Genomic DNA, 17,063 nt, shown 5'->3' on the forward strand with positions numbered 1-17,063 from the left:
GAGCGCGTGTGGCAATTTATTTTTATTTTTTTCTGACGGTCAAAACATAAATTATTGTCTTACCCTCGTAACACTATTATGGTGAATTTATTTAGTGATTTCCAAACGGTCGTTTCATCGCCATAATATATATTACTGCGTCTCCACATTCAAATCACCTATAATACGTACTGCAGGTTGATTCTTTTGTCGAGAATCGGACAATACCTGATGAGGAATATGCGGGCGCAACTATAGGACCACATTTTTGGAGTGCGTAGCCCTCACATTTGTCTTTACTAATCTATGTGAAAAAATTCCCTATACCCTTCTATAGTATAAATCAGTATAGGTAGTATAGGTACTAAATTTTGTATATTTGTAATTGGCTTATAATAAATATAAATTTAAAATACATTCATCGCTTTGCTCAAAATCTAAAAGGATGGCGAACCTTTCTGTAGCCGTGTTACAAATAAAAATGTTGGTTGGATTTTATTTTCCATGCATGTCAACTTATTTGATGACCATTTTTTTAGATTCTGAGTGGAACGATGAATGTATTGATCTTACAATGATGTGTGTTTTTTTATTTTTTTTTAAATTTTGTTTCGGTCATCACCTTTTAGGACAGTAAAAATGCTTAGATTTTCTTCAACAGTATCTTTTCTGATAGGAAACTGAATCTTGTTGATACTTTGGTGGGTCAAAATTAAAATTTTTCCAGTAGTTTTCAAAAGCGCCGTGAAAAACAAAAGAAAAATTAAGGAAAAACGGGATTTTTTACGCAAAATCTGTATTCAAGAAAAAGATTTTGGTTTTTAGTGTAACTCTAAAACAAATGACCGTAGGAACATGAAATTTTGACTGAATGTTTACAATTGCATTTCCTATACACCATAACATTTTCCAAATATTTTGACTTATTTTGAGCTGTTTACGGACATTGTCAATTTCCATTTTTTTTAGTTTTTTTTTTTCTATAAATATCAATAAAATTTTATCTGTTAAGTAAAAAAGCTTGAAAATTTAATAGAAGGCTCCTAGGTTATTGTTTCAAAGGCAAATGAAAATTAAAAATCCTTAGTCACAGTTTTTATTTATAAGCATTTAAAGTTCAAATTTTGACAAAATACGGAAAAATCACGAAAATTAGCAAAATATGTTGAGTTGAGAATTCATAAAAATTTTTCTTTTTAAATCTAAAATTTGAAAATGTAATACAAGGTTATCCATAAAATTGTCTACCTTTATCAAAAAAAAATGTCCACAAGAAAGTCAAATTAAATGTTTATGAGCGTTTGAAATTCATATTTCTACAACATTTCATATTCACTCGATTTCTCATGTAACGATTTTCTTATTTTGTTGTAATTAAAAAACATATGACTGTAGATACTTGAAAATTTCACTGAATGTTTATATTAGAATTTTCTATACACGATAAAATTTTGAAAATAATTTGACTGTTTTTGAGCTGTTTACGGACATTGACAGTTTTCAATTTTTTTAGTTTTTTTTTCTATAAATATCAATAAAATTTTATTTGTTGGGTAAAAAAGCGTGAAAATTTAATGCAAGGCTCCTAATATATTGTTACATTAGGCTGGCTGACCGTTTTCGTTCAGAATTGTTTTTCTTATACAATTATATGATATCATTGAATTCAAATTTAACACAATCCATTACAGTGACCTATACTTGTAACCTACTGTACAGCTGAGCGACATCCACTCACCCACCTTTTTAAACTTGAAAATTCCTATCATAGCTTGCGAACGATAAAAATATAAGTTGAGTGTGTCACTAAAATAGCGTGCGCGTGTCATAGGTTCGTCATCTCTGATTTACATTGCTACAATTATTAATTTTATAGAATAATATATTTCAATAAATTAATTATTTTAGTCAACAAATTTAAATTGTATTTTAATAAAAATTGTCTGTCTTTCACTTGGATATTCAAAAAATTAGAATTTTAATTAATGCATAGTTAAAAGAAAAAATTGGATGCCCCGTGATTAGTGATTACATAGGTACCTAATATATTAAATAGGTAGGTACAACTGTAGCACAAACGATTGGCTCGTCACGTTTCGATAACAATTTTCTCAACATAACGAATGTTTAGTGACTACCTAATGAGGGGAAGTAAAAAGTATTTAAAATAAAAATCGGCACGGTCGGAGTGAGACTCGTCGATTGTTTTCAATATTTAATACAGGTACAGGTATTTCTATATGTTTATAGTTATTGTATACATATTATGTGCTTGCACCATGTTCGTAACGTTTTTGTCTTACCAACTCGTGCGCGATTTCTGAACCGCTCGCACCGATCTCTCGCGCGTATACGTCGTGTAAAAAGGGGGTCTTGGGCCGTGCGACGACCTCACGCGTCACATCGTGTACGCCAACATATTTTAATATCGAATATTTTTAACAGTAATAATAATAACGATGAATAAAATATAATTATTTCGGACATGACTTCGGACATTGGTATAAATAGGAACGGGTTTGCCGTTGTGTGCGTATGAGATATTGAATTAATAAAAATGAAAATGTGAAAAAAATTCACGCTTGACCGAGCGGACAATCCCGGGCCGCCGTCAAGAATATATAAGAACAGCTTGTTACCCGGGCTGGTACACGCGTCTGTTCGCGTTTGACGGGCCACTTCACAGCCGACACGTTATGTATAATGTACATAAATCCTTCGAAATGTTGGAAATTAATTAAATATGTATACACTTTTCTCCACGTGTACTTGTATGTGTGTGTGTGTGTGTGTTTGTGCTATGATGACCGTTCATTTCGATTTGACTGCCTACTGGAGTTATATATTTTTTTTTTAAAAAAGGTAAAAAAAAACTTCTGATGAATTCTACAGACTGGTTTTGAGATATTAAATTTTTGAATTGCTATCCGAGAGACTTCCAATCGTTGGAAATGTACAAGTGACAGTCATTAATTACATTTAAATATTTATTGTAAGAATATTATGAACAGGTGCATAACGAACCGCATGAATCACTGCGTACAATATTATAATATTTTAAGTCGTACCTACAGGATCATTTTTCAGCAAATATTTTCTCAACGCGTATATTGGCATTAAAAACCTTGTAATCTATTCAGTTGTTGTCGTAAAGTGCTTGAACCATACATATTATATATGTATTGATATAAGAAACCTTATAAGTTATAATATAATAATATGCATCTAACACTATTTATATATTATATTATTATGACGTGTATCATAACAACTACATAATTATTTCAATATTATAACACGAAGTACCAACTGTATATAATTTGTAGGTACCTACGTACATAATGTACCTTCGCATTATATTATTAGAATATTATAGTTATATATAATAATACACGGAGTGACTTACTGCAACCAGGTATATCTAAAATATAGTTTGAACTCCTCCACCTGCAGCAATGTGTTGTGAATATATTATATTATTCTATAGGTACCACCTATAATTTTGTATACCTATGTCGTCCGAGACTATATTATAGTATTACTATTTACTACCCTATGTATATAATTATGTTGGGGTTGACCGTTTCCTTCGGCATCAGACGCATTGTTATTATGTTGGTAGGTATACATTTCTTCCCGAATAATATATTAATAACCATATTTGAATAATTATGTATTTTTTTGTCGTGGTTAATTTAATTTATGTGTATCATCGTAAATCATGAACCACGAATTATACCCTGCACGGTTCAAAAATCTTTGCTCTCCACATACATAATATAAGACCGTAAGACAACAGATATCGTGTTGAATCGACGTTATACATGTGCCTAATTCGAATAGGTATATAAAATATCATATATTAATCGTTCCGTACGTGTCAGAAATCAAAATCGTATAATTACACCTGGAGGGTTTGTTCGTTTTCAAGCCCATGGATGTACACGCTTAACATCTCGACGCGGCGGCGGCGGCGGTTCTCACGAACACCGACGACGATACAGAGCTCGTTTTTTAGCGTCCAGTCGTTCTATTATTATAATATATTATAATGCAATCGTTGTTATAATTTTTATCAAAAAAATCTCGCCGTCGGGGTGGGTGGATGATGTGGTAGCTACGGTGTGGTTAACGGGATGAGTGGGGAGGGGGGCACTCGAGGGCTCGTCCGGCTCTTCGTATCCCTCAGGCGTAGCCAACTGCGTGTCCTTGCTCTTGCAAACTAAACGGGAGGCTATACGATATACATAATATTACTGCGTAATGGTCCTTGCTCCATGCGTAGAACAAAAACAAAAATATAAAAATCTGAGTGTTGCGTAGAGTGCGAGAAAGAGATGGGAAGAAAAAAATAAATATAATGAAAAAACCGTACTCGTACACACACACACACATATATATATATATATATATAATTATTATACACAAAGCCTCCGGGGACGATGACTGGGCACATACCTATCCACTCGAAGCGTACCGAATACCATGTACCACATATCGTACGCATTATTATTATTAATATTATTATTATTATTATTATTATTATTATTATTGTACTCGGCGGCGGCGGCGGCGGCGGCCGGTTTTAAGCCTGTGCGCCCGCGTGTTGTATTGTGTGTGTGTGTGTGCGCGTGCGTGTGCGCAACCGGTGGCCCCCGGCCTGGTCGGGGTTCTCCGCCGCGTGTGTGCTGCAGGTGGTTCTAGTGTATTATATTTTTATATTTCTTATATTATTTCTCTCGTCGTGTTGCGTACAGGTAGGGATAATATGATATAGCCCGGTGGTGCAGACTCGTGTGATCAAGTCGTGTGCGTATGGGTATAACGTACAGTAGGTATAATAAATAATATTATATTATATTTTTTTTTATACTGTAAACGCGTTGTCGTTTCTCGTCGGACGAAAATATTATTATATACCTTATCAGATAAAATATAAAATATAATATTATAATATTATAATTATTCGCCGTCGCCGTCGTCGTAATGGCTGATATAACCGGTAGGATGAACGCGACTGCACCGCGGAGACGGACGAAACTGCTGCGGTTCTTGAGGCCGAAAACGATCGCTATCTCGACCGGCGGATCGCTCACAGCCTCCCCTCGACCCGCGGCACACAGCTGCACGGAACCCGATGGGCGACGATCAGCAGCGCAATACACCGGTCGCATATTATCGCGTTCCGCACTCGCTCGTTTCTAAATCTCTTTTATTACACGTGTTTTCGACAAAATGTATACAAATCTCGTGTAATTTCAAGTCCGCCAGTCCGGCGACGATATCCACGGAACAATCGTGTTGAGACGTGTAAAAATATCATTACGCGTGGCCTTGAACGACCCGCGCATTTTTGTCGATGACTGCCACGTTGAGAGGAGACGGCATTGGTCCGAATCTGCGTCGTGCGTGTACCGCACAATATTATATTATAAGATAATTAATACATCTATCTACATATTATATTTTTACATGCTCATTACACGTAGTTCATAATAATATTATATTATATAGTTAGTAGGTGCGTGCGTTCGAAAATGCGCGATGACGGTATAATATTATATGACGATTCCGAGAACCGGCGCCCCGCCTATGTATTATGTACTTGGTACTTACTATTATAATATTATTATTGCACGATGTTCCGAGTATATATACGGTTCTTCGTTCAAATCTGGAGGAAAATGATTTTTTTTTTAACAGGTTGTCCGCCATGAAGGATCTATTCACCCGCCGCTTACCTTAACGTTTAATTTCTATTGAACTATATGTGTCGTGTTATTGTCTATCAAGCTTTTCATATATTTTAATCTTACAGAATTAATTTTAAAAAAAAAAAATCAAATAACAACATCTTATTACCTCACTCAGTAGAATTTCCAAGCAGACCCTGACAATGTTTCCACAGTCCTGTATATTTAGACGGTTTTCGTGGCCTTACAGGAGTATAAATCAATTTAACCCAACAATAGTTTGAATACCCAACATAGCCTGGAGGTAAATGTACATTTTTAGGTAAATATGCCCACGCAATTCACAAAGCAATAATAAAAACTCATATTTTTAGCATGACAGACAGCAGTCCACCTGTTAATCAAACCTTTTAATACAACCCTGTTAAACAACGATGTTTTAAAATTCCCGTGATCCAAGAAGACGTGTTGAGTTTCTCGATCAGTATAAAATGATAAAACCGACACAACACACGACTAAATAGTAAATATATAATATTATATTTTTGTATCGTATCGTTCGATCTGTGAAATCCCGAAAGAAAGACACGTCGTTTAAAAATTTAAAAAATGTTTATGTTTGCCCGATGATGTTAACATTCTTATTGCCCGTATAAAATACAGAAATACAGTTTATATAATAATTATTTAATATATTAATATATAAACATAAATATAATATATTATAATATACAGGTATTATGGGAACAAGATGGATACTTTTAATAATATTACACGAATACGTTGATCCAACAAAACGTGTTTAAATTAAATCACTACTTGTTTATTCGCGGATTATAGTTTAATTTCAGTCTTCGACATTATTTAGTGGACTTAAATAAAATCTCGTTCTGATGTTCATAACATGAAATAGGTATACATTATCTGTCAATTAAATATTAAAATTACTAGCCAGAGATATTTTTTAAATTACAAAATTTAATGAAAAATGATAAATGAGTGTTTATGAAATTTGATAACTTAATTAAGAGTTGTTCGACGCACAAACAGTTTAAAAAAAACTTTGTACGATTGTTGTTATACACTTTATTTAAACAAAAATTTCGCAGTTATAGCTTCGTATGTATCTACAACGGTCAAACGGTTTACGATGTCACTCGAATGTTGTTAAAAACATAACATTGACATTATACTCATTATAGACTTGTTTGAGGAATAAAAGTACATAATACCTCTGATACTTGATGTAATATACAGTATAGATGTATAAAAGTATAATATTACCGATCTATCTACTTCATTACATATTCAAATATTTGTAAATATTTAAAACTCTTTGGTGAGTGGTAGTTGGTAATGGAATTATTTTTAAAATTCAGTTACATTGATTTAACACTTCATCATTTGACGTAAGGTGTTACAAATTATTTGTTTGGTGATAAACTGTTGCCATAAAAATGTTAAACAAACACAACTCCTAATTTAATTATCACGCTGTTGATATTAAAGCAGTATAATGTCAATTATTTTCATGGGTACTTAATATGCGTACTATTACTACATTTCTACTCATAGGTGTACGTTTCTCAATTTTCTTTCTTGGACTAACAATTTAAGTATTATCAAGTGAAAAGAAAACAACCAATTTCAAATCATAATATGTAAATCGAATATTAAATAATATAATGAAAAATTGATTTTCTATTTCTGAATTATTGCTTCTACATATTTTTATAGACATCCATCACGACAACGAAGAAAGTATTCAAATTCGAATTTGCTAGAATTTGACTTGCACGCGTAATATTATTAAGGTCTCAGCAACATAATATAAAAAAAAAACTCCCTGACAATACATGTACTGATATATTGTATGCATTTATCAATATTTTGCACATAAAATAAATCTTCCAAACTATTTTTAACGATTTTACTTCATTGCGTTTTGATTATTGTAAAGAAACGGACGAGTGGGCGTACGTCAGTTGCATTTTTGTGGGATCCCTCACCGCAGGACACCAAAGTAATTTTAAATCTGTATGGCGGGGAAAAGTATCTTAGACCCCTCGCGGATTATACGCTATCAAAAAATTATTTATTCTTATTAATAACAATTTTGACAACTTATTAAGTAGGTACCCATACACGTATTATATTTTTCCCTAAGACTTAATAATATTAATAAATTAGACGTTGCATATAGAGACTAGTGAATAAAATAATGTTAAATGATGACGATAATACCGCCTAATACCTATGTGATTAATCGATGTAAACGGAGAGGAGAAAATACTTTTCAATATAATAATAATAATAATATATAGTGACTTTAGTGTTTTAAAAAACTGAAGGTATCCGATTTAAATCTTGAAACCAGTTCTTTACTCGCTATAAAGCAATAATAATCTGCTATATGATGCTTTTTGTGGATAAAGCTATACCCAACGAACGTAAAATAACATGAAATCAAAACCGGTATTTTCAATTACTTGCAAATTCTTTTAAAATTTAGTAGACCGATAAAAGCCACATTGAACCGTAAATTACACCGGCAAAGAACTCACGACTGGTTTCTCAAATCAGACTCAATTAAAAACCTTTTCGTGCGAATCGCTATAGGTTAATACAAATCGAGCTCAGTTAGCATTTAAGGACCGTAGACATATATTTTATGATAATATCAGAAACGTTCGATAGTATAATGTTAATAGCTTCTACTACACGTGTTGCTGGGTACAGCATATTATTATATTTCCGAGTTAATTGGCTTGCATTTATTCGTAACACAAATGAGTAGAATCTTAAAAGTGTAGACTGCAGCAATATAAATAAGAACGATACATTTCTTTGTATTTAGTGTATTGTATTATATATTTTTTTAATTGTAATCTCGACAATGAAAATTCTTCTTCTTCTTCATTGTTATTGGCGGCAAAAGGTAGCTATTGAATATAAGAAAATTACTAAACAATCAGACTGAAATTTTATCGGACTACAGTCTACATGTGTATTGATATGAAACTGTAGGTACCTGTTGTTATATATTTCCCCTTCCTACATAACACAATATCGTATAATTTCTATCGGGTCGGTCATCGTCACCCAAACGCTGAGACTCTTATATAGTGTGTTCACAAACGACAAGTCCGCAATAGATAGCAAAAAAAGCACGAGATCCATACATACGTATATCGATCAATAGTCAATACCCTGGGGGAACAAGACATTTTTTTAATTCACTGTTTCTATCAGAACTTTGTATTGTGCGCTTTGGAATTCGGTTTTTGGTGGACGAAGTAGCAGAGTAGGACAAAATAAACTGCCTTTTGGCGCCTGCAGTGCATTGGATTTTAATTAAAATTTTGATAACACAACGCCCGTTTTGCTGCTTCGTATTGCCTTACAAACACACACAATATTATTTCATTATTGTTACTATTATTAATATTACCATCGACGATGACGACAACAATGCGTAAACATAACAATAACGTGAGAATGACTAGCGTCGTCCACATCATCATCGTCATCATCATTGTTATTTGTTGTTGGTTGGAGGGTACTCAAAACCGTCGCGGTCACACATACCATTGCTTGAGGATTAACACAATTATTATGGGAGGATATGTCGTGTGTGTATGTGTTTGGTGGGGTGGTGAGCGTGGCGTGGCGTATAAGAATATATTGAAAAGATTAATAGTATTTCCCGATCGAAAAAAGTTTCCGCGATGGAATCCATAAGAAAAAATATAATTTTAGTGAAAGTATTATGTAATAATATAATAAACTATATTTACTATACTTCTTTATACCTACTAAGCATTCTGTTCTCTATGTGCTGGTTGTATACTTCATGACGTATGATGTATCCGATATCAATTCTTGGAATTTTAAACAATTTTTACATGTTATTAAATTTGTATTTTATTCTTATCTTACAGTATGTATTGGTACCAACGGTCGTCTGTCCGTGCCGTCGAATCGGGACCATCATTACCGGAACCTCAGGGACCGTTACACCAATTGCACCTATGTGGATGGCAACCTGGAACTGACGTGGTTGCAGGACGAACACTTGGATCTAAGTTTTTTACAACACATACGAGAAGTTACCGGATACGTTTTGATCACTCATGTGGACGTCAACAAAATCGTGTTGCCTCGGCTACAAATCATTCGGGGCCGAACTCAATTCAAATTGGCCGTCAAGGAAGAAGAGTTTTCGTTACTGGTCATGTTATCAAAAATGAACAATCTCGAATTGCCAGCTCTCAGAGGTAAGAGTTTCTATTATTTTCGAATGCATGTCGTTTTTAATATTCTTTACTCATATCATACATTTATTCAGATATATTGGCCGGCAATGTGGGCATGATCGATAACTATAATCTGTGCCATATGCGCACCATTAACTGGGATGAGATCATCACCGGGCCGGGGGCCAAGTGGATGTACATGTATAATTTCTCGAACTCTGAACGGGAATGTCCACCTTGTGACAAGTCGTGTACGGGCGGTTGTTGGGGTGAAGGTCCTCACAATTGTCAAAAGTTCTCAAAGATCAACTGTAGTCCCCAATGTTACCAGGGCCGTTGTTTTGGACCGAAGCCCAGAGACTGCTGTCATTTGTTTTGTGCCGGTGGTTGTACGGGACCAAAACAAAGCGATTGCCTCGTAAGTATATTACAATATGTGTATATAATAACTGAACCCTAATAATATGTCCTTAGTTACGTTTAAAAAAATAACTATATTTATTATTTTAAAGGCATGTCGAAATTTCTACGACGACGGTGTATGCACTCAAGAATGTCCGGCGATGCAACGTTATAATTCCATAACATACTCCTGGGAAACAAATCCAAATGGAAAGTATGCTTATGGCGCAACTTGCGTAAAAAACTGCCCGGAACATTTGCTCAAAGACAACGGGGCATGTGTGCGAAGTTGTCCACCAAAGAAAAAGGTAAGAATTGTGCTTAATTTAATGTTAATGCATTTTTCTTAATTAAAACTTGTTGCAGGCTGTGAATGGTGAATGTGTGTTGTGTGACGGCCCATGTCCGAAAACTTGTGAAGGCGTAACCACGATACATGATAGCAACATTGACGGTTTTAAAGACTGTACCGTAATCGAGGGCTCATTAACTATCTTGGACCAAACATTCAAAGGTTTCCAACAAGTTTTTGCTAACTTCAGTTTCGGCCAACGTATCAAAGCTATGAATCCTGACCGTTTGGAAGTATTTAGCACGTTGAAAGAAGTAACAGGCTACATAAACATTCAAGGATCCCATGAAGATTTTAAAAATCTGTCATATTTTAGGTAATGTCTTATAAAATTACAATCGCAATAATATACCCGTTGTTTAATTTAATTGTATTTTACTTAAACAGGAATTTGGAAGTTATCGGTGGTCGTACTGTTACCGAATACTTTGCATCATTGTATATTGTAAAGACTTCGCTAACTTCATTGGGTTTGCGTTCACTAAAGAAAATTCATTCTGGGAGCGTTGCAATATTAGAAAATAAAAGACTGTGTTACGCCCAAACTATAGACTGGGAGTCCATTAAAAAATCATCGGAACATCCAAAGCTCTTGCAAAATAACAAAAATGAATCTCTTTGCAGTAAGTAGTTATTTATAATTATTAATTACTTATATGAGGTTTTTTATGGTGTATTTATATAGTTTTAGAGAATGAAATATGCGATCCGGAGTGTTCAAAACAAGGTTGCTGGGGCCCAGGACCACATCAGTGTTTGTCTTGTAGGAACTTTCAGTACGACAATCAATGTCTACCGAACTGTAATCATATACCTGGGTAAGTAAAATATTATTAGTTATAACTGTGAGTTTTGAATTGATTCTGATTATTCTCGTTGTATTTACTACTCAGGCTATACGAGGCTGGTGACAAGACTTGCCTTGCATGTCATCCGGAATGTAATGGTGGTTGTCATGGACCCGGTCCCGAACACTGTACAACATGCCGCAATCTTCTCGACGGTATTCACTGTGTGTCTCAATGTCCAGTGAATAAATACAGTGCCAACCAAACCAGACCCAGTGAGTGTTTGCCCTGCCATTTGAACTGTGTTGGAGGTTGTAGTGGTCCGGACAATACAATTGGACCTAATGGGTGTCGATCTTGTCACAAAGCTGTTCTCAATGCTGATGCTTCAGTCGTAAGTGTTTGTCTCTTATTAATTTACTCTTTGTTGTTTTATAAGAAAATCTAACAGTCTTGATGTTTTTCCCTCGTACAACTTAAATGATATATGTGTAATGTATATGTGAATTTTTTTTCATAGGAGAGATGTTTACATAAGAATGAAACTTGCCCAAATGGTTACTATTACGAATGGGTTGGACCGTTGGAGCAAGGTGGTGCTGCTCTGCGTGCGTTAGCCGGCAAAGCTGTATGCAGAAAATGCCATCCACGGTGTCTGAGGTGCACAGGTTTCGGGTTCCATGATCAGGTCTGCCAACGTTGCGCGGGCTACAAACGTGGTGACCACTGCGCGGACGATTGTCCAATCGAGTACTATGCCACGACCAACAAATTGCCGAATGGAGAAATAGAACGAGAATGTATGCCATGTGACATTCTATGTAGAGGATGTTACGGGCCACATGCGTCTCAATGCCAGGCGTGTAGGCATTTCAAAATATTCGAGGTAAGTGCCATCACAAACCAGTCACAATATCAAGTCGATTGTATACTGAAATGCTTGATGAAAACTAAACGATGCATTATATTTTAACGTTTTAGCCCAGTGGCAACCCTTCAGACAACCGTACAGCATTCAACTGCTCTGGACCTATCTGCCCGTCTTTTGCTCCATACAAGGTATACACCAAGGACGATCCAGACCCATATTGTTCCGCTGACGACGTTAGAATGGCTTCTAAACTGTAAGTTTACCATAAAATGTTGACATCTCATTTATTATATATTCGATTTTTAACCATCCATGACGCTATTTTTGTTTGATTTTAGAAGTGATTCTGAGCAAATACCGTTGATACTGAGCGCGGTTGTTGTGTTCACGTTTTTGGTGATGGTTTTACTCATGATTCTTGTATGGCACTGGCGAAGACGTGCACGTGCCAAAGAGACAGCAGTGAAAATGACAATGGTACTAACAGGTATGGAGGATAATGAACCACTAAGGCCTTCAAACGTCAAACCCAATACGGCCAAACTAAGGATCGTCAAAGAAGTAGACCTGAGAATCGGCGCTGAACTCGGAAATGGAGCTTTTGGAGTCGTGTACAAGGTATGGCACAACATTAAATGCTCAGTCTAGTGTTGATTAGTTTTAAATAATTACGTGTATCGAACTGATTAAAATGTATGGATATTGAATAATAATAAAATCGTGCGTTTATAGGGCGTTTGGGTTGTTGAAGGCGAGAACATTAAAATACCAGTGGCAATCAAAAAGCTTCACAAAAAAGACGACACGTGTGGTTATGAGAATACTAGCAAAGAATTCTTGGATGAAGCTTATATAATGGCTAGCGTCGAGCACGACAATCTAGTTAAACTGTTGGCCGTATGTATGACGTCCGAAATGATGTTGGTCACCCAACTCATGCCACTCGGGTGCTTGTTGAAGTACGTGCGAAACAATAACGACAAGATCGGTTCGAAAACGTTCCTAAAATGGTGCACGCAAATAGCCAAAGGTAAGAGATTTTAAAAATAAATGCAAGTGCAAACAGCGGGTGTTCTAAGCTCGAATGATTTAATATAGGTATGGCATATTTGGAAGAAAAACGACTGGTGCACAGGGATCTGGCAGCCCGAAACGTGCTCGTTCAGAACACCAACTGCGTGAAGATCACCGATTTTGGTTTGGCTAAACTGTTGGAAATCGACCAACTGGAGTACACTGCCGACGGTGGAAAGATGCCTGTCAAATGGCTAGCGCCAGAATGTCTTAAGTACAGGGTGTTCACCCACAAAAGCGATGTCTGGGCGTTTGGTAAGTTGACTTTCGCCGTCACGTAGGGCGTTCTCACATAGTGAATCAACAGTTTTTCACGTTAATTTTTTTGGTTTACAGGTATCACTGTGTGGGAATTGTTGACTTACGGCAAACAACCGTATGAAAGCGTGGACAAGAAAGAAGTTTTAGGTCTGCTAGAGAAAGGCGAACGATTACCGCAACCACCTATTTGCACCATTGATGTGTACATGGTGATGGTCAAGTGTTGGCTGATCGAAAAAGATAGCCGTCCTAGTTTTGAGGAACTCGCCGACGAATTTGCCAAAATGGCAATCGATCCTGGTAGATACTTGGTCATACCGGGTGACCGTTACATGAGGTTACCGTCGTACTCGTCACAGGTAAATGGTCGATGATTATTTTTGATTTTGACTGTTAGTTGGCTTTTTTACGGTTTGCTTAACTATTATTTATTGTGTAGGACGAAAACGAGATACTATCGAACCTGGCGACTGAAGGTGCGGATATGAGTATCATGGAAGCCGACGAGTACTGCATGAACCCAAAGATGGGTAACAGCATGCCGGGACCGTCGAGACTGGGATCGAGTAGCACAGCGGGTGCTGACATGCTAGGATCTATGCATGGTAGACACAACTGGGATCGCGAGCTCAGAAAATTCGGTGACATACATCGATTAGGTAAAATATTCTTTTAATAATTCAGTAATGATAATAGGTGATCGTTGTTTCATTCGCAATAGCATACAAACGGTACTTATATAAAAAAAATTAAATTAACCCTAGATTGTGTTTTTTCATATAGATTGCGATACTTCCGACGATCTCAGTAATGGAAGCAAGGCGCAAGTGGGCACGTTGAAATTAGACTTGCCCTTGGACGAGGACGATTACCTAATGCCGTCCCCAGCCAATGACGAAATCGACAACAAGCGTCGGCACGCGCCTGCCAACTATATCGATTTGATTGGTCACCAACACGCTGAAGGTAAGTCATCTATTAACTCTTAATACCTTATATTATAAAATCAGATGATGTCAAATTAAAGAAAGACATTATGGTATAGATACTAGGTGTGTCGTGCGTATTATTATATACTTACCTACGATATTAACTAAACTATCATTCAAAAATATTATTGAAAACCAGTGAGCCACTCTAAATCTATATGAATTATTCATCTGTCCGAAATCTTAAGAAATACCAACTTTGTTCCCAACTCTAAACTCGATCTTTTATCGCACCGATAAAAAAATCCCTGGTACCCGAATTTTTTTATTTATAATAATTAATATTATCACGTTTGCGTTGCAGCGGAATACGCCAACGGTAGCCTACCGAGGCCTCCGGGTCTGACGAAAAACTTCCAACCAGACTTCTTGCCAGTCCAGGTGAGCAGCGTGGACAACCCGGAGTACCATTTGACCGGTGGTGAACCTTCCGCCGCGGCTCCGTCTACAGTCTCCGGCGACGGTAGTGGTTCTGTGGAGGCGTCCTGCGAACCGCAGTCACCCGCGCCTACCTCCAACGGCCGCAGTCTGGAGGACGAGTCGGACCATGAGTACTACAACGACTTTGATCGACTGCAGAGAGAGCTCCAACCGCTCAGACGAAACGAAACGACCGTTTGACGAACGGCTAGCGAAGCCCACGCGCACCGGATGGCGTCGAACCATTTTGTAGACGTTTAAGTTTTGTTCTGTTGACTCGTTTTTAAGAATTTTTAAAACAATTATTATGAGATGACACATGAAACGACAAGTTTTTTTCAAGTTTATTCCATCTATTATTGACCTATATGATGTGTATATAATAATATTGTTTTATTTATATTTATATTTTTAAAACTATTATATATTTATGTTTGTATAACGCTGTGCCATTTTCTATCCCGACTGTACATTATATTATTATTATTTTTATTATCATTATCGTTTGATAACTGTAAAGAAATATTTTATACTAATTGTAAGGTTCTTGTTATTGTTAGCGTATACAACAATTTTATTGTGTAATATGACTGTGTAGTTTGCCCATAATACAATGTAGCAAAACGGATCAAAGAAAAGGAACCGTTTTCCTCAGAGTTAATGTACTTAAAAAAAATCAAAATCATATTTACTCCAAAATGAAAACCGATTGCCTTTAAGATATCTATGGGCAAACCAATATAATATATATTTAAATATATTTTTTTAAAGGCTGTGATATTTATTTTATTAATGTAAATATGTTTTTCTCGAAATTATTCGAAACATATACATAATGATGTTTATTGTATTATTTGCATACGTGTTAGGTTTAAGAAAACAATAAACTATATATTTTTTCATTGTAATTACTATTAACTATGGCAATATTTTTTGTTTTATTATAATAATATAGACTTTTACCGAACGTAATATTATGTATATGAATGGGCATACATAATTACCAGCTATCCATTAGTTTATGTTGTGTGACCTATTCAAACTTTAGGTACCTACTAATAGGTAGATCGTAGATACATGGAGATTTTTAAACTGACCTGTTGTACTTATATAATATTAATTTAAACCTTGATTGTATGATTTTTTTTTTTTTAGATCTCTTAATTTTCCATGTATCGTCATAATTTATAGTTGTATATTTTGTTAGATTAAACATACAAAAACAATACTTGCCATCGGCTACACACATGCTGAGTATATGAATTTTAACATGTGGAACTTAATGTCTGCTTTTGGTTAGAATAAAAATACTATTTTTTTATTAGTTTTTATAAATTTACCTAATAATAGTAAGTGCCATTTATTTAATGTTTTTTCCACTATGAATATTAGAAAAATGAAATACTGTGCGGTAGCTATTATTATTACTTTTTTTTTACTTTAATGTTAATCTTTTAATAAGTCTGTTTGGTAGGCATATTTTGTGTGATTTATAATCTTATGCGTGTTTGTATCTATTGTATGCTAACACGTATATTTGTAATATTCATTTTGTAAGTCTGTAAAGTGTCAATAAAAACAAGTTGATCTTATATAATATGTACTGATTTTTATTATTTTTAAATAATTGTCATAACTCATAATATTGCATAGAAGTGAGGTGGGGGTAGATTCAGTAGCAGATTTTGTAATTTTTCAGAGAGGAGAGGGATCCACATAATTTTCAAAACACATAGCTGTGGGTTACATTTATAATCATTTTTTATAATTCCATTAAAAAAAATCATTATAACATAATATATTTTAAACACACAAGGCATTTAAAATGCAATATTTTTGGCAAAAATTAATTTGACCTACTCTATTTTAGTGTATTACCTACAAATAGTAAAATAAATTAAATAGCAATAATATCAAAAAAAATGCACCAAGTACTATAGGCTGACACACAGTCTTCGATTAGAATCGGTTTTTGTAT

The 17,063-nt window shown here is 35.1% G+C and overlaps 1 protein-coding gene across 4 annotated transcripts in view; it reads left to right on the forward strand.

Moving 5' to 3' along the window:
- Window positions 1-16,682, forward strand: part of LOC132944176 (epidermal growth factor receptor) — an 82,681-nt gene extending 65,999 nt beyond the window's left edge. For 3 of the 4 annotated variants that reach the window (XM_061013398.1, XM_061013395.1, XM_061013396.1), the window contains 16 exons: window positions 9,614-9,949; window positions 10,021-10,346; window positions 10,441-10,638; window positions 10,697-10,998; window positions 11,070-11,305; window positions 11,368-11,500; window positions 11,576-11,864; window positions 11,991-12,356; window positions 12,452-12,594; window positions 12,680-12,959; window positions 13,074-13,371; window positions 13,440-13,670; window positions 13,752-14,035; window positions 14,116-14,335; window positions 14,460-14,642; window positions 14,970-16,682. In XM_061013398.1, coding sequence (XP_060869381.1) covers window positions 9,614-9,949; window positions 10,021-10,346; window positions 10,441-10,638; window positions 10,697-10,998; window positions 11,070-11,305; window positions 11,368-11,500; window positions 11,576-11,864; window positions 11,991-12,356; window positions 12,452-12,594; window positions 12,680-12,959; window positions 13,074-13,371; window positions 13,440-13,670; window positions 13,752-14,035; window positions 14,116-14,335; window positions 14,460-14,642; window positions 14,970-15,286 — 4,142 coding nt within the window. In that variant the 3' untranslated portion in view covers window positions 15,287-16,682. The remainder of the gene's footprint in view (window positions 1-9,613; window positions 9,950-10,020; window positions 10,347-10,440; window positions 10,639-10,696; window positions 10,999-11,069; window positions 11,306-11,367; window positions 11,501-11,575; window positions 11,865-11,990; window positions 12,357-12,451; window positions 12,595-12,679; window positions 12,960-13,073; window positions 13,372-13,439; window positions 13,671-13,751; window positions 14,036-14,115; window positions 14,336-14,459; window positions 14,643-14,969) is intronic. The other variant, XM_061013397.1, reaches the window with a different exon arrangement.
- The last annotated feature ends 381 nt before the right edge of the window (window positions 16,683-17,063 follow it).

The sequence above is a fragment of the Metopolophium dirhodum genome, chromosome 5 (genome assembly GCF_019925205.1).
Source record: "Metopolophium dirhodum isolate CAU chromosome 5, ASM1992520v1, whole genome shotgun sequence".
Classification (NCBI taxonomy): domain Eukaryota; kingdom Metazoa; phylum Arthropoda; class Insecta; order Hemiptera; family Aphididae; genus Metopolophium; species Metopolophium dirhodum.